This window comes from Hypanus sabinus (assembly GCF_030144855.1).
Source record: "Hypanus sabinus isolate sHypSab1 chromosome 1 unlocalized genomic scaffold, sHypSab1.hap1 SUPER_1_unloc_2, whole genome shotgun sequence".
In the NCBI taxonomy this organism is placed as follows: Eukaryota; Metazoa; Chordata; class Chondrichthyes; order Myliobatiformes; family Dasyatidae; genus Hypanus; species Hypanus sabinus.
Window position 1 is genome coordinate 802,029 of NW_026778909.1, and position 27,695 is coordinate 829,723.

General features: G+C 55.8%; 1 protein-coding gene across 1 annotated transcript in view; it reads right to left on the reverse strand.

Annotated features, from left to right (window-relative positions):
* LOC132385393 (histone-lysine N-methyltransferase 2B-like) overlaps positions 1-27,695 on the reverse strand; it is a 292,547-nt gene that overhangs the window by 81,302 nt on the left and 183,550 nt on the right. The window contains exons 17-18 of the mRNA XM_059957436.1: positions 22,046-22,147; positions 14,667-14,777 (exon numbers count right to left, since the gene is read on the reverse strand). Coding sequence (XP_059813419.1) covers positions 14,667-14,777; positions 22,046-22,147 — 213 coding nt within the window. The remainder of the gene's footprint in view (positions 1-14,666; positions 14,778-22,045; positions 22,148-27,695) is intronic.

Below are 27,695 nucleotides of genomic sequence, written 5' to 3' on the forward strand. Positions count from 1 at the left end.
CACACCTCCCCATCACTGAGACACCCTCCAACCGCTACACACCTCCCCATCACTGAGACACCCTCCAACCCCTACACACCTCCCCATCTCTGAGACACCCTCCAACCCCTACACACTTCCCCATCACTGAGACACCCTCCAACCCCTACACACCTCCCCATCTCTGAGACACCCTCCAGCCCCTACACTCCTCCCCATCACTGAGACACCCTCCAACCCCTACACACCTCCCCATCACTGTGTCACCCTCCAGCCCCTACACACCTCCCCATCACTGACACCCTCCAACCCCTACACACCTCCCCATCACAGAGACACCCTCCAACCGCTACTCACCTCTCCATCTCTGAGACACCCTCCAACCCCTACACACCTCCACATCACTGAGACACCCTCCAACCCCTACACACCTCCCCATCACTGAGACAGCATCCAACCCCTACACACCTCCCCATCACTGAGACACCCTCCAACCCCTATACACCTCCCCATCACTGAGACACCCTCCAACCCATACACACCTCCCCATCACTGAGACACCCTCCAACCCCTACACACCTCTCCATCTCTGAGACACCCTGCAACCCCTACACACCTCCCCATCACTGAGACACCCTCCAACCCATACACACCTCCCCATCACTGAGACACCCTCCAACCCCTACACACCTCTCCATCTCTGAGACACCGTCCAACCACTACACACCTCTCCATCACTGAGACACCCTCCAACCCCTACACACCTCCCGATCACTGAGACACCCTCCAACCCCTACACACCTCCCCATCACTGAGACACCCTCCAGCCCCTACACACCTCCCCATCACTGAGACACCCTCCAACCCCTACACACCTCCCCATCTCTGAGACACCCTCCAACCCCTACACACCTCCCCATCTCTGACACCCTCCAACCCCTACACATCTCCCCATCACTGAGACACCCTCCAGCCCCTACACACCTCCCCATCACTGAGACACCCTCCAACCCCTACACACCTCTCCATCTCTGTGACACCCTCGAACCCCTACACACCTCCCCATTACTGAGACACCCGCCAGCCCCTACACTCCTCCCCATCTCTAAGACACCCTCCAGCCCCTACACTCCTCCCCATCTCTGAGACACCCTCCAGCCCCTACACTCCTCCCCATCACTGAGACAGCCACCAACCCCTACACACCTCCCCATTACTGTGACACCCTACAACCCCTACACACCTCCCCATCACTGAAACACCCTCCAACCCGTACACACCTCCCCATCTCTGAGACACCCTCCAACCCCTACACACCTCCCCATCACTGAGACACCCACCAACCGCTACACTCCTCCCCATCTCTGACACCCTCCGACCCCTACACACCTCCCCATCTCTGAGACACCCTCCAGCCCCTACACTCTTCCCCATCACTGAGACACCCTCCAACCCCTACACAGCTCCCCATCACTGTGACACCCTACAACCCCTACACACCTCCCCATCACTGAGACACCATCCAACCCCTACACACCTCCCCATCACTGAGACACCCTCCAACCCCTACACACCTCCCCATCACTGAGACATCCTCCAACCCCTACACACCTCCCCATCTCTGAGACACCCCCCGAACCCCTACACACCTCCCCATCACTGAGACACCCTCCAACCCTTACACACCTCCCCATCTCTGAGACACCCCCCGAACCCGTACACACCTCCCCATCTCTGAGACACCCTGCAACCCCTACAAACCTCCCCATCTCTGAGACACCCTCCAACCGCTACACACCTCCCTATCACTGAGACACCCTCCAGCCCCTACACACCTCCCCATCACTGAGACACCCTCCAACCCCTATACACCTCCCCATCACTGAGACACCCTCCAACCCCTACACACCTCCCCATCTCTGAGACACCCTACACACCTCCCCATCACTGAGACACCCTACACACCTCCCCATCACTGAGACACCCTCCAACCCCTACACACCTCCCCATCACTGAGACACCCTACACACCTCCCCATCACTGAGACACCCTCCAACCCCTACACACCTCCCCATCACTGAGACACCCTCCAACCGCTACACACCTCCCCATCACTGAGACACCCTCCAACCCCTACACAGCTCCCCATCTCTGAGACACCCTCCAACCCCTACACACCTCCCCATCACTGAGACACCCTCCAACCCCTACACACCACCCCATCTCTGAGACACCCTCCAGCCACTACACTCCTCCCCATCTCCGAGACACCGTCCAACCGCTACACACCTCCCCATCTCTGACACCCTCCAACCCCTACACACCTCCCCATCACTGAGACAGCCTCCAACCCCTACACACCTCCCCATCACTGAGACACCCTCCAACCGCTACACACCTCCCCATCACTGAGACACCCTCCAACCCCTACACACCTCCCCATCTCTGAGACACCCTCCAACCCCTACACACTTCCCCATCACTGAGACACCCTCCAACCCCTACACACCTCCCCATCTCTGAGACACCCTCCAGCCCCTACACTCCTCCCCATCACTGAGACACCCTCCAACCCCTACACACCTCCCCATCACTGTGTCACCCTCCAGCCCCTACACACCTCCCCATCACTGACACCCTCCAACCCCTACACACCTCCCCATCACAGAGACACCCTCCAACCGCTACTCACCTCTCCATCTCTGAGACACCCTCCAACCCCTACACACCTCCACATCACTGAGACACCCTCCAACCCCTACACACCTCCCCATCACTGAGACAGCATCCAACCCCTACACACCTCCCCATCACTGAGACACCCTCCAACCCCTATACACCTCCCCATCACTGAGACACCCTCCAACCCATACACACCTCCCCATCACTGAGACACCCTCCAACCCCTACACACCTCTCCATCTCTGAGACACCCTGCAACCCCTACACACCTCCCCATCACTGAGACACCCTCCAACCCATACACACCTCCCCATCACTGAGACACCCTCCAACCCCTACACACCTCTCCATCTCTGAGACACCGTCCAACCACTACACACCTCTCCATCACTGAGACACCCTCCAACCCCTACACACCTCCCGATCACTGAGACACCCTCCAACCCCTACACACCTCCCCATCACTGAGACACCCTCCAGCCCCTACACACCTCCCCATCACTGAGACACCCTCCAACCCCTACACACCTCCCCATCTCTGAGACACCCTCCAACCCCTACACACCTCCCCATCTCTGACACCCTCCAACCCCTACACATCTCCCCATCACTGAGACACCCTCCAGCCCCTACACACCTCCCCATCACTGAGACACCCTCCAACCCCTACACACCTCTCCATCTCTGTGACACCCTCGAACCCCTACACACCTCCCCATTACTGAGACACCCGCCAGCCCCTACAATCCTCCCCATCTCTAAGACACCCTCCAGCCCCTACACTCCTCCCCATCTCTGAGACACCCTCCAGCCCCTACACTCCTCCCCATCACTGAGACAGCCACCAACCCCTACACACCTCCCCATTACTGTGACACCCTACAACCCCTACACACCTCCCCATCACTGAAACACCCTCCAACCCGTACACACCTCCCCATCTCTGAGACACCCTCCAACCCCTACACACCTCCCCATCACTGAGACACCCACCAACCGCTACACTCCTCCCCATCTCTGACACCCTCCGACCCCTACACACCTCCCCATCTCTGAGACACCCTCCAGCCCCTACACTCTTCCCCATCACTGAGACACCCTCCAACCCCTACACAGCTCCCCATCACTGTGACACCCTACAACCCCTACACACCTCCCCATCACTGAGACACCATCCAACCCCTACACACCTCCCCATCACTGAGACACCCTCCAACCCCTACACACCTCCCCATCACTGAGACATCCTCCAACCCCTACACACCTCCCCATCTCTGAGACACCCCCCGAACCCCTACACACCTCCCCATCACTGAGACACCCTCCAACCCTTACACACCTCCCCATCTCTGAGACACCCCCCGAACCCGTACACACCTCCCCATCTCTGAGACACCCTGCAACCCCTACAAACCTCCCCATCTCTGAGACACCCTCCAACCGCTACACACCTCCCTATCACTGAGACACCCTCCAGCCCCTACACACCTCCCCATCACTGAGACACCCTCCAACCCCTATACACCTCCCCATCACTGAGACACCCTCCAACCCCTACACACCTCCCCATCTCTGAGACACCCTACACACCTCCCCATCACTGAGACACCCTACACACCTCCCCATCACTGAGACACCCTCCAACCCCTACACACCTCCCCATCACTGAGACACCCTACACACCTCCCCATCACTGAGACACCCTCCAACCCCTACACACCTCCCCATCACTGAGACACCCTCCAACCGCTACACACCTCCCCATCACTGAGACACCCTCCAACCCCTACACAGCTCCCCATCTCTGAGACACCCTCCAACCCCTACACACCTCCCCATCACTGAGACACCCTCCAACCCCTACACACCTCCCCATCTCTGAGACACCCTCCAGCCACTACACTCCTCCCCATCTCCGAGACACCGTCCAACCGCTACACACCTCCCCATCTCTGACACCCTCCAACCCCTACACACCTCCCCATCACTGAGACAGCCTCCAACCCCTACACACCTCCCCATCACTGAGACACCCTCCAACCGCTACACACCTCCCCATCACTGAGACACCCTCCAACCCCTACACACCTCCCCATCTCTGAGACACCCTCCAACCCCTACACACTTCCCCATCACTGAGACACCCTCCAACCCCTACACACCTCCCCATCTCTGAGACACCCTCCAGCCCCTACACTCCTCCCCATCACTGAGACACCCTCCAACCCCTACACACCTCCCCATCACTGTGTCACCCTCCAGCCCCTACACACCTCCCCATCACTGACACCCTCCAACCCCTACACACCTCCCCATCACTGAGACAACCTCCAACCCCTACACACCTCCCCATCTCTGACACACTCAAACCCCCACACACGTCCCCATCACTGAGACACCCTCCAGCCCCTACACACCTCCCCATCTCTGAGACACCCTCCAGCCCCTACACTCCTCCCCATCACTGAGACACTCCAGCCCCTACACACCTCCACATCACTGAGACAACCTCCAGCCCCTACACACCTCCCCATCTCTGTGACACCTTCCAGCCCCTACACACCTCCCCATCACTGAGACACCCTCCAGCCCCTACACACCTCCCCATCACTGTCACCCTCCAACCCCTACACACCTCCCCATCACTGTCACCCTCCAACCCCTACACACCTCCCAATTACTGAGACACCCTCCAACCCCTACACACCTCCCCATCACTGAGACACCCTCCAACCCCTACACACCTGCCCATCACTGAGACACCCTCCAGCCCCTACACACCTCCCCATCACTGAGACACCCTCCAACCCCTACACACCTCCCCATCTCGTTGACTCCCTCTGGCCCCTACACACCTCCCTATCACTGAGACACCCTCCAGCCCCTACACACCTCCCCACCTATGAGACATCCTCCAACCCCTACACACCTCCTAATCACTGAGACACCCTCCAACCCCTACACACCTCCCCATCACTGAGACACCCTCTGGCCCCGACACACCTCCCCACCTCTGAGACACCCTCCAGCCACTACACACCACCCCATCACTGAGACACCCTCCAACCCCTACACACCTCCCCATCTCTGAGACACCCTCCAGCCACTACACACCACCCCATCACTGAGACACCCTCCAACCCCTACACACCTCCCCATCTCTGTGACACCCTCTGGCCCCTACACACCTCCCCATCACTGAGACACCCTCCAACCCCTACACTCCTCCCCATCACTGAGACACCCTCCAACCCCTACACACCTCCCCATCACTGAGACACCCTCCAACCCCTACACACCTCCCCATCTCTGAGACACCCTACACACCTCCCCATCACTGAGACACCCTCCAACCCCTACACTCCTCCCCATCTCTGACACCCTCCAACCCCTACACACCTCCCCATCTCTGAGACAGCCTCCAGCCCCTACACACCTCCCCATCACTGAGACACCCTCCAACCCCTACACACCTCCCCATCACTGAGACACCCTGCAACCCCTACACTCCTCCCCATCACTGAGACACCCTCCAACCCCTACACACCTCCTAATCACTGAGACACCCTCCAACCCCTACACACCTCCCCATCTCTGAGACACCCTGCAACCCCTACAAACCTCCCCATCTCTGAGACACCCTCCAACCGCTACACACCTCCCTATCACTGAGACACCCTCCAGCCCCTACACACCTCCCCATCACTGAGACACCCTCCAACCCCTATACACCTCCCCATCACTGAGACACCCTCCAACCCCTACACACCTCCCCATCTCTGAGACACCCTACACACCTCCCCATCACTGAGACACCCTACACACCTCCCCATCACTGAGACACCCTCCAACCCCTACACACCTCCCCATCACTGAGACACCCTCCAACCGCTACACACCTCCCCATCACTGAGACACCCTCCAACCCCTACACAGCTCCCCATCTCTGAGACACCCTCCAACCCCTACACACCTCCCCATCACTGAGACACCCTCCAACCCCTACACACCACCCCATCTCTGAGACACCCTCCAGCCACTACACTCCTCCCCATCTCCGAGACACCGTCCAACCGCTACACACCTCCCCATCTCTGACACCCTCCAACCCCTACACACCTCCCCATCACTGAGACAGCCTCCAACCCCTACACACCTCCCCATCACTGAGACACCCTCCAACCGCTACACACCTCCCCATCACTGAGACACCCTCCAACCCCTACACACCTCCCCATCTCTGAGACACCCTCCAACCCCTACACACTTCCCCATCACTGAGACACCCTCCAACCCCTACACACCTCCCCATCTCTGAGACACCCTCCAGCCCCTACACTCCTCCCCATCACTGAGACACCCTCCAACCCCTACACACCTCCCCATCACTGTGTCACCCTCCAGCCCCTACACACCTCCCCATCACTGACACCCTCCAACCCCTACACACCTCCCCATCACAGAGACACCCTCCAACCGCTACTCACCTCTCCATCTCTGAGACACCCTCCAACCCCTACACACCTCCACATCACTGAGACACCCTCCAACCCCTACACACCTCCCCATCACTGAGACAGCATCCAACCCCTACACACCTCCCCATCACTGAGACACCCTCCAACCCCTATACACCTCCCCATCACTGAGACACCCTCCAACCCATACACACCTCCCCATCACTGAGACACCCTCCAACCCCTACACACCTCTCCATCTCTGAGACACCCTGCAACCCCTACACACCTCCCCATCACTGAGACACCCTCCAACCCATACACACCTCCCCATCACTGAGACACCCTCCAACCCCTACACACCTCTACATCTCTGAGACACCGTCCAACCACTACACACCTCTCCATCACTGAGACACCCTCCAACCCCTACACACCTCCCGATCACTGAGACACCCTCCAACCCCTACACACCTCCCCATCACTGAGACACCCTCCAGCCCCTACACACCTCCCCATCACTGAGACACCCTCCAACCCCTACACACCTCCCCATCTCTGAGACACCCTCCAACCCCTACACACCTCCCCATCTCTGACACCCTCCAACCCCTACACATCTCCCCATCACTGAGACACCCTCCAGCCCCTACACACCTCCCCATCACTGAGACACCCTCCAACCCCTACACACCTCTCCATCTCTGTCACACCCTCGAACCCCTACACACCTCCCCATTACTGAGACACCCGCCAGCCCCTACACTCCTCCCCATCTCTAAGACACCCTCCAGCCCCTACACTCCTCCCCATCTCTGAGACACCCTCCAGCCCCTATACTCCTCCCCATCACTGAGACAGCCACCAACCCCTACACACCTCCCCATTACTGTGACACCCTACAACCCCTACACACCTCCCCATCACTGAAACACCCTCCAACCCGTACACACCTCCCCATCTCTGAGACACCCTCCAACCCCTACACACCTCCCCATCACTGAGACACCCACCAACCGCTACACTCCTCCCCATCTCTGACACCCTCCGACCCCTACACACCTCCCCATCTCTGAGACACCCTCCAGCCCCTACACTCTTCCCCATCACTGAGACACCCTCCAACCCCTACACAGCTCCCCATCACTGTGACACCCTACAACCCCTACACACCTCCCCATCACTGAGACACCATCCAACCCCTACACACCTCCCCATCACTGAGACACCCTCCAACCCCTACACACCTCCCCATCACTGAGACATCCTCCAACCCCTACACACCTCCCCATCTCTGAGACACCCCCCGAACCCCTACACACCTCCCCATCACTGAGACACCCTCCAACCCTTACACACCTCCCCATCTCTGAGACACCCCCCGAACCCGTACACACCTCCCCATCTCTGAGACACCCTGCAACCCCTACAAACCTCCCCATCTCTGAGACACCCTCCAACCGCTACACACCTCCCTATCACTGAGACACCCTCCAGCCCCTACACACCTCCCCATCACTGAGACACCCTCCAACCCCTATACACCTCCCCATCACTGAGACACCCTCCAACCCCTACACACCTCCCCATCTCTGAGACACCCTACACACCTCCCCATCACTGAGACACCCTACACACCTCCCCATCACTGAGACACCCTCCAACCCCTACACACCTCCCCATCACTGAGACACCCTACACACCTCCCCATCACTGAGACACCCTCCAACCCCTACACACCTCCCCATCACTGAGACACCCTCCAACCGCTACACACCTCCCCATCACTGAGACACCCTCCAACCCCTACACAGCTCCCCATCTCTGAGACACCCTCCAACCCCTACACACCTCCCCATCACTGAGACACCCTCCAACCCCTACACACCTCCCCATCTCTGAGACACCCTCCAGCCACTACACTCCTCCCCATCTCCGAGACACCGTCCAACCGCTACACACCTCCCCATCTCTGACACCCTCCAACCCCTACACACCTCCCCATCACTGAGACAGCCTCCAACCCCTACACACCTCCCCATCACTGAGACACCCTCCAACCGCTACACACCTCCCCATCACTGAGACACCCTCCAACCCCTACACACCTCCCCATCTCTGAGACACCCTCCAACCCCTACACACTTCCCCATCACTGAGACACCCTCCAACCCCTACACACCTCCCCATCTCTGAGACACCCTCCAGCCCCTACACTCCTCCCCATCACTGAGACACCCTCCAACCCCTACACACCTCCCCATCACTGTGTCACCCTCCAGCCCCTACACACCTCCCCATCACTGACACCCTCCAACCCCTACACACCTCCCCATCACAGAGACACCCTCCAACCGCTACTCACCTCTCCATCTCTGAGACACCCTCCAACCCCTACACACCTCCACATCACTGAGACACCCTCCAACCCCTACACACCTCCCCATCACTGAGACAGCATCCAACCCCTACACACCTCCCCATCACTGAGACACCCTCCAACCCCTATACACCTCCCCATCACTGAGACACCCTCCAACCCATACACACCTCCCCATCACTGAGACACCCTCCAACCCCTACACACCTCTCCATCTCTGAGACACCCTGCAACCCCTACACACCTCCCCATCACTGAGACACCCTCCAGCCCCTACACTCCTCCCCATCACTGAGACACCCTCCAACCCCTACACACCTCCCCACCTATGAGACATCCTCCAACCCCTACACACCTCCTAATCACTGAGACACCCTCCAACCCCTACACACCTCCCCATCACTGAGACACCCTCTGGCCCCGACACACCTCCCCACCTCTGAGACACCCTCTGGCCCCTACACACCTCCTCATCTCTGAGACACCCTCCAGCCACTACACACCACCCCATCATTGAGACACCCTCCAACCCCTACACACCTCCCCATCTCCGTGACACCCTCTGGCCCCTACACACCTCCCCATCACTGGGACACCCTCCAACCCCTACACTCCTCCCCATCACTTAGACACCCTCTGGCCCCTACACTCCTCCCCATCACTGAGACACCCTCCAGCCCCTACACACCTCCCCATCACTGAGACACCCTCCAGCCCCTACACACCTGCCCATCACTGAGACACCCTCCAGCCCCTACACACCTCCCCATCACTGACACCCTCCAACTCCTACACACCTCCCCATCACTGAGACACCCTCCAACCGCTACACACCTCCCCATCACTGAGACACCCTCCAACCGCGACACACCTGCCCATCACTGAGACACCCTCCAACCCCTACACACCTCCCCATCTCTGAGACATCCTCCAACCCCTACACACCTCCCCATCTCTGGACACCCTCCAACCCCTACACACCTCCCCATCTCTGAGACACCCTCCAACCGCTACACACCTCCCTATCACTGAGACACCCTCCAGCCCCTACACACCTCCCCATCACTGAGACACCCTCCAACCCCTACACACCTCCCCATCTCTGAGATACCCTACACACTTCCCCATCACTGAGACACCCTCCAACCCCTACACTCCTCCCCATCTCTGACACCCTCCAACCCCTACACACCTCCCCATCTCTGAGACAGCCTCCAGCCCCTACACTCCTCCCCATCACTGAGACACCCTCCAACCCCTACACACCTCCCCATCACTGTGACACCCTCCAACCCCTACACACCTCCCCATCACTGAGACACCCTCCAACCCCTACACACCTCCCCATCACTGAGACAGCATCCAACCCCTACACACCTCCCCATCACTGAGACTCCCTCCAGCCCCTACACACCTCCCCACCTATGAGACATCCTCCAACCCCTACACACCTCCTAATCACTGAGACACCCTCCAACCCCTACACACCTCCCCATCACTGAGACACCCTCCAACCCCTACACTCCTCCCCATCACTGAGACACCCTCCAGCCCCTACACTCCTCCCCATCACTGAGACACCCTCCAACCCCTACACACCTGCCCATCACTGAGACACCCTCCAGCCCCTACACACCTCCCCATCACTGAGACACCCTCCAACCCCTACACACCTCCCCATCTCTTTGACTCCCTCCAACCCCTACACACCTCCTAATCACTGAGACACCCTCCAACCCCTACACACCTCCCCATCACTGAGACACCCTCTGGCCCCGACACACCTCCCCACCTCTGAGACACCCTCTGGCCCCTACACACCTCCTCATCTCTGAGACACCCTCCAGCCACTACACACCACCCCATCATTGAGACACCCTCCAACCCCTACACACCTCCCCATCTCCGTGACACCCTCTGGCCCCTACACACCTCCCCATCACTGGGACACCCTCCAACCCCTACACTCCTCCCCATCACTTAGACACCCTCTGGCCCCTACACTCCTCCCCATCACTGAGACACCCTCCAGCCCCTACACACCTCCCCATCACTGAGACACCCTCCAGCCCCTACACACCTGCCCATCACTGAGACACCCTCCAGCCCCTACACACCTCCCCATCACTGACACCCTCCAACTCCTACACACCTCCCCATCACTGAGACACCCTCCAACCGCTACACACCTCCCCATCACTGAGACACCCTCCAACCGCGACACACCTGCCCATCACTGAGACACCCTCCAACCCCTACACACCTCCCCATCTCTGAGACATCCTCCAACCCCTACACACCTCCCCATCTCTGGACACCCTCCAACCCCTACACACCTCCCCATCTCTGAGACACCCTCCAACCGCTACACACCTCCCTATCACTGAGACACCCTCCAGCCCCTACACACCTCCCCATCACTGAGACACCCTCCAACCCCTACACACCTCCCCATCTCTGAGATACCCTACACACTTCCCCATCACTGAGACACCCTCCAACCCCTACACTCCTCCCCATCTCTGACACCCTCCAACCCCTACACACCTCCCCATCTCTGAGACAGCCTCCAGCCCCTACACTCCTCCCCATCACTGAGACACCCTCCAACCCCTACACACCTCCCCATCACTGTGACACCCTCCAACCCCTACACACCTCCCCATCACTGAGACACCCTCCAACCCCTACACACCTCCCCATCACTGAGACAGCATCCAACCCCTACACACCTCCCCATCACTGAGACTCCCTCCAGCCCCTACACACCTCCCCACCTATGAGACATCCTCCAACCCCTACACACCTCCTAATCACTGAGACACCCTCCAACCCCTACACACCTCCCCATCACTGAGACACCCTCCAACCCCTACACTCCTCCCCATCACTGAGACACCCTCCAGCCCCTACACTCCTCCCCATCACTGAGACACCCTCCAACCCCTACACACCTGCCCATCACTGAGACACCCTCCAGCCCCTACACACCTCCCCATCACTGAGACACCCTCCAACCCCTACACACCTCCCCATCTCTTTGACTCCCTCCAACCCCTACACACCTCCTAATCACTGAGACACCCTCCAACCCCTACACACCTCCCCATCACTGAGACACCCTCTGGCCCCGACACACCTCCCCACCTCTGAGACACCCTCCGGCCCCGACACACCTCCCCATCTCTGAGACACCCTCTGGCCCCTACACACCTCCTCATCACTGGGACACCCTCCAACCCCTACACTCCTCCCCATCACTTAGACACCCTCTGGCCCCTACACTCCTCCCCATCACTGAGACACCCTCCAGCCCCTACACACCTCCCCATCACTGAGACACCCTCCAGCCCCTACACACCTGCCCATCACTGAGACACCCTCCAGCCCCTACACACCTCCCCATCACTGACACCCTCCAACTCCTACACACCTCCCCATCACTGAGACACCCTCCAACCGCTACACACCTCCCCATCACTGAGACACCCTCCAACCGCGACACACCTGCCCATCACTGAGACACCCTCCAACCCCTACACACCTCCCCATCTCTGAGACATCCTCCAACCCCTACACACCTCCCCATCTCTGGACACCCTCCAACCCCTACACACCTCCCCATCTCTGAGACACCCTCCAACCGCTACACACCTCCCTATCACTGAGACACCCTCCAGCCCCTACACACCTCCCCATCACTGAGACACCCTCCAACCCCTACACACCTCCCCATCTCTGAGATACCCTACACACTTCCCCATCACTGAGACACCCTCCAACCCCTACACTCCTCCCCATCTCTGACACCCTCCAACCCCTACACACCTCCCCATCTCTGAGACAGCCTCCAGCCCCTACACTCCTCCCCATCACTGAGACACCCTCCAACCCCTACACACCTCCCCATCACTGTGACACCCTCCAACCCCTACACACCTCCCCATCACTGAGACACCCTCCAACCCCTACACTCCTCCCCATCACTGAGACACCCTCCAGCCCCTACACTCCTCCCCATCACTGAGACACCCTCCAACCCCTACACACCTGCCCATCACTGAGACACCCTCCAGCCCCTACACACCTCCCCATCACTGAGACACCCTCTGGCCCCGACACACCTCCCCATCTCTTAGACACCCTCCGGCCCCGACACACCTCCCCATCTCTGAGACACCCTCTGGCCCCTACACACCTCCTCATCTCTGAGACACCCTCCAACCCCTACACACCTCCCCATCTCTGAGACACCCTCCAACCCCTACACACCTCCCCATCTCCGTGACACCCTCTGGCCCCTACACACCTCCCCATCACTGAGACACCCTCCAACCCCTACACTCCTCCCCATCACTGAGACACCCTCCAGCCCCTACACTCCTCCCCATCACTGAGACACCCTCCAGCTCCTACACACCTCGCCATCACTGAGACACCCTCCAACCCCTACACACCTCCCCATCACTGAGACACCCTCCAGCCCCTACACACCTCCCCATCACTGAGACACCCTCCAGCCCCTACACACCTCCCCACCTATGAGACATCCTCCAACCCCTACACACCTCCTAATCACTGAGACACCCTCCAACCCCTACACACCTCCCCATCACTGAGACACCCTCTGGCCCCGACACTCCTCCCCACCTCTGAGTCACCCTCTGGCCCCTACACACCTCCCCATCTCTGAGACACCCTCCAGCCACTACACACCTCCCCATCTCTGTGACACCCTCTGGCCCCTACACACCTCCCCATCACTGAGACACCCTCCAGCCCCTACACTCCTCCCCATCACTGAGACACCCTCCAACCCCTACACTCCACCCTGCCTTTGTGATCCCCACTGGGCACTACACCCCTCCTTATCTCTGTGACCACATCCCTCCCCTGTACCCCTCCCATTTCAGGTATCTCCTCCCTGACTCTGTAACCCCCTCCCATCCCCTACACCCATCCCTACCACTTTGAGAAGTTTGCCTGGTCTGAGGTAAACTCTCTCCCTCTTCTGCCAGGTGCTGACTGACCTGCCAAGCCTTTGTATACATGGCCTGTTTTTTTCAGGTTTTCAGCATCAGTGACTTTCTAGCCTCACGTCAAAGTGTTTGGGAACAGTTGCTGGAGACTCGTGTCAGGGAAGCGAAGCGGGACTAATGGGGAGGTACCTTTATGAAGTAGGCTTTGGCAGAGATGCTGGCTCGCTTGGCATCAGGATGTTCCAGCTCCTCGTTGATGCTGCTCTGAATGATCCGTACTACATCGTCGGAGAAACCCAGCTACAGGGAGGGAGAGCGCAAGGTGAGGAGTCTGAACAAGAGGGTGAAGGTGCAGGAAGGGGGCGTGGGTGAGGAAAGGTTTAAGGTGGATACACTTGAGGGGAGTCAATGGATGGATCCTCATTTCACGATTACAGTCCCCCCTGAGTGGGCTATCTGTACCCAGAGATTTCTAGTTTTCAAGCAACGAGACAGTGTTGAGGTAGCTTAATTCTGTGTCTGACCCCAAGAGTGTGTGATGGGATGGTGTGTCTGACCCCATGAGCATGACAGGATTATGCTGAGGGAGCTTCATTCAGTGTCTGACCCCAGAAATGTGTGAAGGGACGGTGCCCAAGGATCAAGTCAAGTCACTTTTATTGTCATTTCGACCATAACTGCTGGTACAGTACACAGTAAAAATGAGACGTTTTTCAGAACCATGGTGTTACATCTCACAGTACAAAACCTAGACTGAACTACATAAAAAACATGGGGGAAACAAAACTACTCTACTACAGACCTACCCAGGACTGCATAAAGTGCACAAAACAGTGCAGGCATTACAATAAATAATAAATAAGACAATAGGGCAGTAAGGTGTCAGTCCAGGCTCTGGGTATTGAGGAGTCTGATAGCTTGGGGGAAGAAACTGTTACATAGTCTGGTCGTGAGAGTCTGAATGCTTCGGAGCCTTTTCCCAGACGGCAGGAGGGAGAAGTGTTTGTATAAGGTAGTGGTCACCAAACTTTTGAAGCACAAGATCCCCTACCTCAGCCTTAATGAAAGGCAAGATGACTCCAAATCGATTAGTTACACGCATGCGCACCGGGGCAGAAAAGACCAGAAGTAAAACCCCGCAACCCGGAAGTAGAAATAATGTATGAACACCAGGGGTCACCACCCTTTTTTTGCCCGGCGGACCGGTTTAATTTCGACAATATTCTTGCGGATCGGCTGACAGGGGTGGGGTTTAAACACGACCGGAAAACAGTGATACTCGAAGCAGGTTCCTTATGTCCAGTCTATTCCGCAATTTAGTTTACGTGGCTCTCAGCACTTACCTCTTGCTCATGTTTTTAACGCTGAAAAAAACTCAGCGAGTTTGTATTTAAGTGCGGGGTGTATGGACTCAGAGTACTAAAGCAGTTTTGAGGGCTTCATTGTCTCATCAGACAGACTCTGGCCCAAACTCCAGCCTCACGCCCGCCGCCTTGGTCTGGTGCGTCTGTTCCCGTACCGGGGCCGCGGTGGTCGCAGTCCGGAGAGAGACCGACCAACTGCCCACCGCCTTGGTCTGGTGTGTCTGTTCTCGTACTGGGGTCGCAGTCTGGAGAGAGACTGACCGACCACCTACCGCCTTGGTCTGGTGTGTCTGTTCTCGTACCGGGGTCGCAGTCCGGAGAGAGTCTGACCAACCGCCCACCGCCTTGGTCTGGTGCATCTGTTCCCGTACCGGGGTCGCAGTCCGGAGAGACTGGCCAACCACCCACCGCCTTGGTCTGGTGCATCTGTTCTCGTACCGGGGTCGCAGTCTGGAGAGAGACCGACCGACCGCCCACCGCCTTGGTCTGGTGCGTCTGTTCCCGTACCGGGGCCACGGCGGTCGCAGTCTGGAGAGAGACTGACCAACCGCCCACCGCCTTGGTCTGGTGCATCTGTTCCCATACCGGGGTCGCAGTCCGGAGAGACTGACCGACCACCCACTGCCTTGGTCTGGTGCATCTGTTCTCGTACTGGGGTCGCAGTCTGGAGAGAGACTGACTGACCGCCCACCGCCTTGGTCTGGTGCATCTGTTCCCGTACCGGGGTCGCAGTCCGGAGAGAGACCGACCGACAGCCCACCGCCTTGGTTTGGTGCGTCTGTTCCCGTACCGGGGTCGCAGTCCGGAGACCGACCGACCGCCCACCGCCTTGGTCTGGTGCATCTGTTCCCGTACCGGGGTCGCAGTCCGGAGAGAGACCGACCAACCGCCCACCGCCTTGGTCTAGTGCGTCTCTTCCCGTACCGGGGTTGCAGTCCGGAGAGAGACCGACCGACCACCCACCGCCTTGGTCTGGTGCGTCTGTTCCCGTACCGGGGTCGCAGTCCGGAGAGACCGACCGACCACCCACCGCCTTGGTCTGGTGCATCTGTTCTCGTACCGGGGTCGCAGTCCGGAGAGAGACCGACCAACCACCTACCACCTTGGTCTGGTGCGTCTGTTCCCGTACCGGGGTCGCAGTCCGGAGAGAGACTGACCAACCGCCCACCGCCTTGGTCTGGTGCGTCTGTTCCCGTTCCGGGGTCGCAGTCTGGAGAGAGACCGACCAACCGCCCACCGCCTTGGTCTGGTGCGTCTCTTCCCGTACCGGGGTTGCAGTCCGGAGAGAGACCGACCGACCGCCCACCGCCTTGGTCTGGTGCGTCTGTTCCTGTACCGGAGCCGCGGCGGTCGCAGTCCGGAGAGAGACCGACCGACCGCCCACCGCCTTGGTCTGGTGCGTCTGTTCCTGTACCGGAGCCGCGGCGGTCGCAGTCCGGAGAGAGACCGACCGACCGCCCACCGCCTTGGTCTGGTGCGTCTGTTCCCGTACTGGGGTCGCAGTCTGGAGAGAGACCGACCAACCACCTACCGCCTTGGTCTGGTGCGTCTGTTCCCGTACCGGGGTCGCAGTCCGGAGAGAGACTGACCAACCGCCCACCGCCTTGGTCTGGTGCGTCTGTTCCCGTTCCGGGGTCACAGTCTGGAGAGAGACCGACCAACCGCCCACCGCCTTGGTCTGGTGCGTCTCTTCCCGTACCGGGGTTGCAGTCCGGAGAGAGACCGACCGACCGCCCACCGCCTTGGTCTGGTGCGTCTGTTCCTGTACCGGAGCCGCGGCGGTCGCAGTCCGGAGAGAGACCGACGGACCGCCCACCGCCTTGGTCTGGTGCGTCTGTTCCCGTACCGGGGTCGCAGTCCGGAGAGAGACTGACCAACCGCCCACCGCCTTGGTCTGGTGCGTCTGTTCCCGTTCCGGGGTCGCAGTCTGGAGAGAGACCGACCAACCGCCCACCGCCTTGGTCTGGTGCGTCTCTTCCCGTACCGGGGTTGCAGTCCGGAGAGAGACCGACCGACCGCCCACCGCCTTGGTCTGGTGCGTCTGTTCCTGTACCGGAGCCGCGGCGGTCGCAGTCCGGAGAGAGACCGACCGACCGCCCACCGCCTTGGTCTGGTGCGTCTGTTCCTGTACCGGAGCCGCGGCGGTCGCAGTCCGGAGAGAGACCGACCGACCGCCCACCGCCTTGGTCTGGTGCGTCTGTTCCCGTACTGAGGTCGCAGTCCGGAGAGAGACCGACCAACCACCTACCGCCTTGGTCTGGTGCGTCTGTTCCCGTACCGGGGTCGCAGTCCAGAGAGAGACTGACCAACCGCCCACCGCCTTGGTCTGGTGCGTCTGTTCCCGTTCCGGGGTCGCAGTCTGGAGAGAGACCGACCAACCGCCCACCGCCTTGGTCTGGTGCGTCTCTTCCCGTACCGGGGTTGCAGTCCGGAGAGAGACCGACCGACCGCCCACCGCCTTGGTCTGGTGCGTCTGTTCCTGTACCGGAGCCGCGGCGGTCGCAGTCCGGAGAGAGACCGACGGACCGCCCACCGCCTTGGTCTGGTGCGTCTGTTCCCGTACTGGGGTCGCAGTCTGGAGAGAGACCGACCAACCACCTACCGCCTTGGTCTGGTGCGTCTGTTCCCGTACCGGGGTCGCAGTCCGGAGAGAGACTGACCAACCGCCCACCGCCTTGGTCTGGTGCGTCTGTTCCCGTTCCGGGGTCGCAGTCTGGAGAGAGACCGACCAACCGCCCACCGCCTTGGTCTGGTGCGTCTCTTCCCGTTCCGGGGTCGCAGTCTGGAGAGAGACTGACCAACCGCCCACCGCCTTGGCCAGATGTGTCTGTCCCCGTACCGGGGTTGCAGTCCGGAGAGAGACTGACCAACCGCCCACCGCCTTGGCCAGATGTGTCTGTCCCCTTACCGGGGTTGCAGTCCGGAGAGAGACTGACCAACCGCCCACCGCCTTGGCCAGATGTGTCTGTCCCGTACCGGGGTTGCAGTCCGGAGAGAGCGACCAACCGCCCACCGCCTTGGTCTGGTGCGTCTCTTCCCGTACCGGGGTCGCAGTCCGGAGAGAGACTGACCAACCGCCCACCGCCTTGGCCAGATGTGTCTGTCCCGTACCGGGGTTGCAGTCCGGAGAGAGCGACCAACCGCCCACCGCCTTGGTCTGGTGCGTCTCTTCCCGTACCGGGGTCGCAGTCCGGAGAGAGACTGACCAACCGCCCACCGCCTTGGTCTAGTGCGTCTCTTCCCGTACCGGGGTTGCAGTCCGGAGAGAGACTGACCAACCGCCCACCGCCTTGGCCAGATGTGTCTGTCCCGTACCGGGGTTGCAGTCCGGAGAGAGCGACCAACCGCCCACCGCCTTGGTCTGGTGCGTCTCTTCCCGTACCGGGGTCGCAGTCCGGAGAGAGACTGACCAACCGCCCACCGCCTTGGCCAGATGTGTCTGTCCCGTACCGGGGTTGCAGTCCGGAGAGAGCGACCAACCGACCGAGCGAGGAGTGCGACAGGACGCACCTGCCCCCCACTGGAGGATCTATCGGCCAACAAAAGTTTGTTTCAGTAGATCACAGTGAGGTAGCTGCTCTGCTACTTACGGAACCCTGAACCGGAATTATGTCATCTGTGAATATTTTAGCACCTGGTTCCCCACGAACATTCGTTGTGCTAAACAGGTTCAGCGCAGGCACTCATCTGTCTGCACTCCAGACCGGTAGCAACTGCACTTCTCGCCAGCCAGTTACCTGAGGCCAACCAGTGATCCCTGACGCGCTTGGGTAATGACCTCGCGTGCGTTCAAATTCAACACGGCACGGACTAGGAGGGCCAAGATGGCCTGTTTCCGTGCTGTGATTGTTATATGGTTATAACAGTGGGTGTGACAAGGAATGAGGAAAGGTGCAGCTGACTCAAATTGTTTCCTTGCCGCTCGGTGGTTGGGGACCAGTGTGTGGCGGGGGAGCTACACGCATGCGCACTGGGCAGAAAGAACGGAACTAAATCCCCGCAACCCAGAAACAATCTCTCAACAGTATTTGTGTATTTATTTTTCATTTTTTTTGGGAAAGTCTCAAAGATTGACCAGTCGATCACGATCGATGGGTTGGCGACCACTAGAATAAGGGTTGCGTGGGGTCCTTCATAATGCTGTTTGCTTTGCGGATGCAGCGTGTAGTGTAAATGTCCGTAATGGCGGGAAGAGAGACCCCAATGATCTTCTCAGCTGACCTCAAGACATGCAGGGTCTTGCGATCCGAGGTGGTGCAATTTCCGAACCAGGCAGTGATACAGCTGCTCAGGATACGCTCAATACAACCCCTGTAGAATGTGATGAGGATGGCGGCTGGGAGATGGACTTTCCTCAGCCTTCGTAGAAAGTAGAGACGCTGCTGGGCTTTCTTTGCTATGGAGCTGGTGTTGAGGGACCAGATGAGATTCTCCGCCAGGTGAACACCAAGAAATTTGGTGCTCCTTACGACCTCTACCGAGGAGCCATCAATGTTCAGCGGGGAGTGGTCACTCCGTGCCCTCCTGAAGTCAACAACCATCTCTTTTGTTTTGTTCACATTCAGAGACAGGTTCTTGGCTCTGCACCAGTCCGTTAGCCACCGCACCTCCTGTCTGTAAGGTGACTTGTCGTTCTTGCTGATGAGACCCACCACGGTCGTGTCATCGGCAAACTTGATGATGTGGTTCGAGCTGTGTGTTGCAGCACAGCCGTGGGTCAGCAGAGTGAACAGCAGTGGACTGAGCACACAGCCCTGGGGAGCCCCCGTGCTCGGTACGATGGTGTTGGAGATGCTGCTCCCGATCCGGACTGAGGTCTCCCAGTCAGGAGGTCTAGGATCCAGTTGCAGAGGAAGGTGTTTAGGCCCAGTAGGCCCGTTGTGTGGGAGTGGTCATGAGCTCTATCTTCAAAAATGTGTCTCTAACTGTGATCCCCCCAGCTGAGAGCCCAGTGCACCAACTTGCCAGTCCTCAGGTAGAACAGCGCCTTCCCAAACGCTTTCTCAGAGGCCAATGTATCATGTACACCAACAAAGTGCTCCATGGCCTCCAAGCACTACCCCAGATTTATTCAAGGTTAAAAGATGCATTGCACCCTGCGTTCATCCTCCACCAACTGAAACAGGGCATTGTCTGAGAATGGAGAGGCAGCCGCCCTTGCCTAGTTCCCCGGAGGTCTGTGACTGCCAGGAGACCGAACCAGTGTGGTGGCATAACAGTCCAAAATGAGAAACAGATAGAATAAGCACTGCTCAAAATGTAGCGGCAGCGCCTGCTGATAAAATTCGTGGAGTGAGTGGTGTTCCTGGATAGAAAAATGTGCAACTTCCTGCAGTTAAACAGCTCCTGTGGTATTAGCAGACCCTGTTGGTCCAGTCACCCTAACTTTTTGGGGCCCGAAGAAGAGCTGGAGCAAGTCACAGATGATCCAGCAGGGTGGAAGAGGAATCTTCTGTTGCTGGGGCAGTAGGGAAGTGCCCAGCAGTCAAGAGTCCCTTTTAGCATGATACCAGAAATTCCAATGCCAGGAAAGGCTCCATCGGTCTTGAGGAACTCCCAGGCCACGGAAGATCAAGACATCCAAAATGCTCTTGAACCCACACTGATTGAGAAACACAGCACAGCAGGAGGAAGGGGTGTTCTTCCAGTGTCAGCAGGACAACAAATATGCATATCTCCCTGCTTTTGGAGCGAAACGGCTTCCTGGTAAGTTGCCAGCAGCCACAGTGAGAAGCAAGACATTTAGCAGATGTCAACAAACACAGTCCAAACAGGTGGAGAAAGCTCTAAAAGAAGCCTCCACACTAAAATAGCCACTCACTCAGATGTTCAGGACCTCTGCACCTCCTCCAATATATGCAATACACTTTATCCAGCAGTTTTCATCAATTTCTTCAAGTTCAATCTGAACAGCTCCACACGGTGTCTGACCCCGGGAGTGTGTGATGGGACGTTGTAGAGGGAGCTTCACTGTGTCTGACCCCGGGAGTGTGTGATGGGACGGTGTGGAGGGAGCATCACTCTGTGTCTGACCCTGGGAGTGTGTGATGGGACGGTATAGAGGGAGCTTCACTGTGTCTGATCCTGGGTGTGTGCAATGGGATATTTAGAGGGGGCGTCACTCTGTGTCTGACAGGACCGTGTGGAGTCATATTAATTTGAACACCCATCTCTCCCCGGGCCCCTCGCTTGCTCCAGACTCACCACCGAAGTGTAATCACCCTCGTCAAACTTTTGCTTCACCATGTCCAGGTCATAGGGAGTCCTGGTGTCAAACTCCTCCAAGTCCTCATCACTTGGCGCCACCTGAGATTGAAATCCAAAGAGAGAAAGAGCTTGATGTTTCTACAGCTGTTTTATTTAGGTTCTGCCTGCCTTCCCACATCCTCACATCTATGAATATTAAAGGTTAAGGTAGCCTTCTTAACCACCTTATCAACTTGTTGGCAACTTCAGGGGAACCTATGGACCTGGACCTCAAGATACTACTGCTCCTTCACACTACTAGGATTCCATTAACCTTGTACTCCAAATTCAACCTTACAAAATGTACATTACCACTTACTTGAGGAAAGATATACTGGCATTAGAGACAGTGCAGAACAGGTTCACTGGGTTGATTCTGGAGGTGAGGGGGTTAACCTATGAGGAGATACTGAGTCACGTGGAACTAAACTCACTGGAATTCAGAAAAATGAGCAGGAATCTTTTAGAAACTCAGATAAGAAAGAGTCAGGGAGTTATTTTCATTGGTGGGTGAGATCGGAAATAGGGAGCATTCAGAGGAATAGATTTAGGACAGGAATGAGAAGGAACTGTTTTTCCCATGGAGGTGAACAGTAGAGGCTCCCTCATTACATGCACTTAAGACACAGTCAGATAGATTTTTACAAAGCAGGAGAATTAAAGGTTCTGGGGGAGGGGGGGAAGGGGGAAGAAAGGTAGGTGGAGCTCAGTCTATTACCAGACCACCAGACCAGCCATGATCTAATTGAATGGTAGAGCAGGCTCAATGGGCCTGACTGCCAAGTCCTGCTCTTATGGTCTCTCCCCCCGGAGCACAGCAAGCTCCCACAGACATGAAGCAAGTTGAGAGTTTTGAGTGTTACTGAGGAACCTGTGAGCTAATTGGATATTTGTGGGAATGTAGGGGTAGAATGAAACAGGGCACACCTGAATGAGCTAGCACAAATTGAATGAGCCGAAAGGCCTGTTTTGCTCCCATGTGGAGCATTCGCCTGGCAGTGAGTTTCAGATCACCCCCACCCCAACAATCCACTCTTTCCCAGCACCCTTTGGGTGTGGAAAGTCCCTCAGCTCTATCCCTTAGCTGAAGGCAAATCTCCCTCTGTGAATTACACCAGCAGAGATGGGGTGGGGGGGGGGGGGGAAAGGAGGGGGTGGGTGGAAATAAAAATTAAATTGCTAGTAAGGGTGGGGGGGAAGGAAATGGCAAGGGAAATGTGGGGCAGTTTGAGAAGCTCTCTCAGCCAGCAAGACTTGATAGGATAAGTGTTTCTTCCCTGGAACTGACAGGAAAACCCAAGATCAGGCAGAGGGAGAAGGTTAATTTCGCTTTGCACAGACGCTGTCTGACTAGCTGAGTGTTTCATTGGCTCAGCCCAATGAGTTTGTGTTGTGCATCAACTATTCCCACCAATCCTGTTTCATTCTGGAACATGCCCACGATGTTGTGCCTTTCGTTTAACTTACGCCATGATCAACAAGCATATTTTTCATTTTTCTACCATGCAAGAATCTCTTAAATGTCCCTGAAGTATCTAGCTCTCCCATCACCCCTGGCAGGGCATTCCACACACCTATCACTAGGTGTAAAAAAACTACCCGACACCCACCGTATACTGTCCTGCAATCACCGAGATTATGCCCTCTTGTATTAGCCATTTCCAGCATGGGAAAGAGGGGTCAGCTGTCCACACAACCTATCATTTCATACATCTGACAAATAGTCAGTCATCCTGCTGCTCCAAAGAGAAAAGCCCTAAGCTTGCTCAACATTTCTCGCTACTTTCCCCTCAACCCTCACCCTTCTTACCCACATGCCAGTGAGTCAATTAACAGTGGCTTATTAACCCACCTACTCCCACCATTTTTGGAACATGGGATGGGAACAGGGAACCTCATCCTTTCTCCCTACATACAGTCCTTATCACTCCATTCTCTGCACATACATAAGCCTCTTAAATGTCTCCATTGTGTTTGGCTGCACCACCCTGGCACTCACCTCTCTCTCTGCAACAAAATTGTCCCCACTCATCTCCTTTAAACTTAACCACCTCACCTTAAATGTACACTTTATGTATTCCACCCAGGGTAAAATATAAAACCTGTCTACTCTACCTCTACCTCCCAGTTTTATAAGCCTCTATCATCTCCCCTCAACCTTTGCCACTACAGAGAGAACACCTCAAGTTTGTTCAACCTCGCCTTTCAGCACATACCCTCAAATCCAGACAGCATCTCCACCCTCTTGAAAGCCCTGCAGCCTCCCTGTGATGGGACAACCAGAACCGAATACAATAGAAAGCATAGACAATAGACAATAGGTGCAGAAGTAGACCGTTCGGCCCTTTGAGCCTGCACCGCCATTTTGAGATCATGGCTGATCAATTACCATCAATACCCGGTTCCTGCCTTGTCCCCATATCCCTTGATTCCCCTATCCATAAGATACCTATCTCGCTCCTTCTTGAAAGCATCCAGAGAATTGGCCTCCACTACCTTCCGAGGCAGTGCATTCCAGACCCCCACAATTCTCTGGGAGAAGAAGGTTTTCCTTAACTCTGTCCTAAATGACCTACCCCTTATTCTCAAACCATGCTCTCTGGTACTGGACTCTCCCAGCATCTGGAACATATTTCCTACCTCTATCTTGTCCAATCCCTTAATAATGTTATATGTTTCAATCAGATCCCCTCTCAATCTCCTTAATTCCAGTGTGTACAAGCCCAGTCTCTCTAACCTCTCTGTGTAAGACAGTCCAGACATCCCAGGAATTAACCTCGTGAATCTACGCTGCACTTCCTCTACAGCCAGGATGTCCTTCCTTAACCCTGGAGAACACAGCCAGGGTGGAAATGGCCAACATAAGCAGGCATTGCAGGAAAGCATAGGGAGGATCTCAAAGGTAGATTTATTTTAAATGGAGAGTGGTAAGTGCATATGTAAAGCACTGCTGGGGTGGAAGTGGAAGCAGAGGCAGATATGTTCCGGATATTTAAGAGACTCTTAAATAGGCACATGAATGAATGAATGAAAAATGGAAGGCTACGTGGGAGGGAAGAGTTTGATTAAACTTGGAGTAGGTTATTGTGGGCGAAGGTCTTGTACTGTGCTGTACTATTCTATGTAGCCTAACTAGAGTTCTACAAATCTGCAACATAATTTCTTGACTCTTAAGCTCAAGGCCTTGACTAATAAAAGCAAGCATGCTGTAACAGTTACTTGAAAACAAACCAAAACCGCTGAGAGAGTGTATGACGTGCTGCCAAATCGACCAAGGTACATTTGGTCCTTTATTACAAAACTAGCAAAGACGAATAATCTTGTTTTGATAAAAATCTAATGAAACTAGTGTTATAGCAACTTTAGCATTTAAATCAGTGTAACTAAGCATTCTAATTAGCAGTATCAGAATTACTGTCCTACACGTACTTTAGCGAGCAACAAAAAATCCACGGCTCATCAAGACTAAACAAGTAACAAGGACAAAGCGTGACGACGTAACTGTCCTCATTTGCTTCTACCATGTCTAACACACTTGGCAGATTACCAAAATAAACACAATATACAATACAGACAGAAAATAGATACATGGCCCCTACATTCAGCCCATTAATTATTACACTATCACAATTCTAACCCCTCTGGGAGGACCATAACCCCGTCATAGGATTTGGAGATGCGTGCCTCAATGACCCAGGAAGCTATGTTGGCTGGAGTTGTGGCTTTATGCTTTAGTTCTTGGTAGGGTCAACCATGCCAAACAGGTCAAAGGGTAGAGTCCAGACTGAGAGTCATCCACCAGTCCTCCAGGTTTAGCCCTGACTGATAAACTAAAATTCACAGGCCATTTGTTTTAGGCTGAAGATACTTGAGGCTCTGACACCCATGTCTCATTCTTCAGGAATGCCTTTGTTCACTGTTTGTCAATGGAACAAGGACAGGAAGTTCACTACGCAACTTGTAATTAACCAAAGCTCGCACTTTATTGTCTGCACAAACAATGACGTAATTAATGTTGACCCCAGGCCAACAGCTTAGAACATGAATTTTACTGTTCCCTCTCTACCAATACTCACTCAGACCACTTTTCCAATTTATAACACCAAAATAGGGGATCACCGTTGGCCAGATGATCGAACCTTTCTTTGCCCAGCCCGAGATGGGGGTTCTTCCTTGCAATGGTGGGTCCCTTGAGAGAGTTATTGCTGATAGCACACTCAAAGTGTCTACTTTTATGCTCGTTCCTTCCCAATTCATTCCAGTGTCATTGGCTAGGTCATCTGATTGACCTTTAACACCTTTTTATTGGCTCTGCTCCAGGCCAGCATCCATTTATTGCTCTCTTCCCAGCAAGTGACAATCAGTAATTTATGGCCGTTTGTTCTCTTCAGTAACCAGCTCAAATTACTCCAGGCAGGCACCAACCCCAACACGCACAAACCTGCATGTTATGTTATATCAAAGATCATCTCACAAGTAGCTTCTTCGTGTCTACTTTAAAACACAGAAAGCAAAGCAACTTCATCTCACAAAATGGAGGACATAAAATAGTTCTACAAAATGGCAGCCCCCATCTCCAAGCACATGGCAGGAACAAAGACAATTGCTCTGTCTGCTTCCACTGTCCTTGACCCATTCAAGTTCAATGTCTGCTTCCATACGTTAAATTCACCACAGCCAACATCTTCACCCTCTACGCTATAGAGGCCAAATCTGCCAGGTTGCTTGAAGAGTTTGCATTCTTCCATTGAGATGCTTGCCAGACCTTAAGAATGTCTGAAACTCTGTTTGCGATGAAAGTTTGGAACCGGGATGTTTCATTCTAGCTATGCTTTAGCACAGTAGTACTATCAGTCTAAAACACTGAGTCCTGAAGCCATATGTGCAGCTCTTTCCTCCACAATGTGTCCATATGGCTTGCCATTGTAGCACCGGTGAGCTTTATACTAAGGATGAAACTGACTTCAACAAAGCTGCCCTAGATCTTCCCATGATAAAAGCACCGTGCACTTGAGAGCGGGTGTTGTGCAATGATAGGTAGGTCACTGCTCTATAGCCAACTTTGCTGTCTGTAAAATGGTACAAGTCTGCAGCAGTAACTTCTTTGAAATCCAAGGGTTTCAAACATCTGACAACCTTGAAGTATTCCAATTGACAGAGTTCTTCTAGCCAGCTCGTTCACTCAAGAGCAACTGATGTTGGCATAGTATCACCCTAGCCCAGGTTTTTCTTTCATAGATCTTGCAGGATACAGGTAGTCCCCGAGTTACGAACGTCTGACTTACGAACAACTTGTACTTACAAACCGAGGAAGGAGAATGCTGTCCACGATTTTAAGTTGGGTCGCAACGCCTTTCACCATTTTAAATTGTTGCCGTTGACACTGTGTTGAGTGTGTAACTTTGTATTTGGCTTAAATTTTTCTTAGCAAGATTCACCCTAACCCCCTCCTTTTCCGGTCATCTGGTGGCACAGTGAGATCAGGGCTAGGCTCAAGAATGGTGATTCCCGAGTTCGATCCAGTGACAAACCGCTCCCCGCTCCCGAGAGTGCCGGGTTGATTTTGAGCTCGCAATCTGACCTCGTAAAAGAAAACACTGCTGAGAGA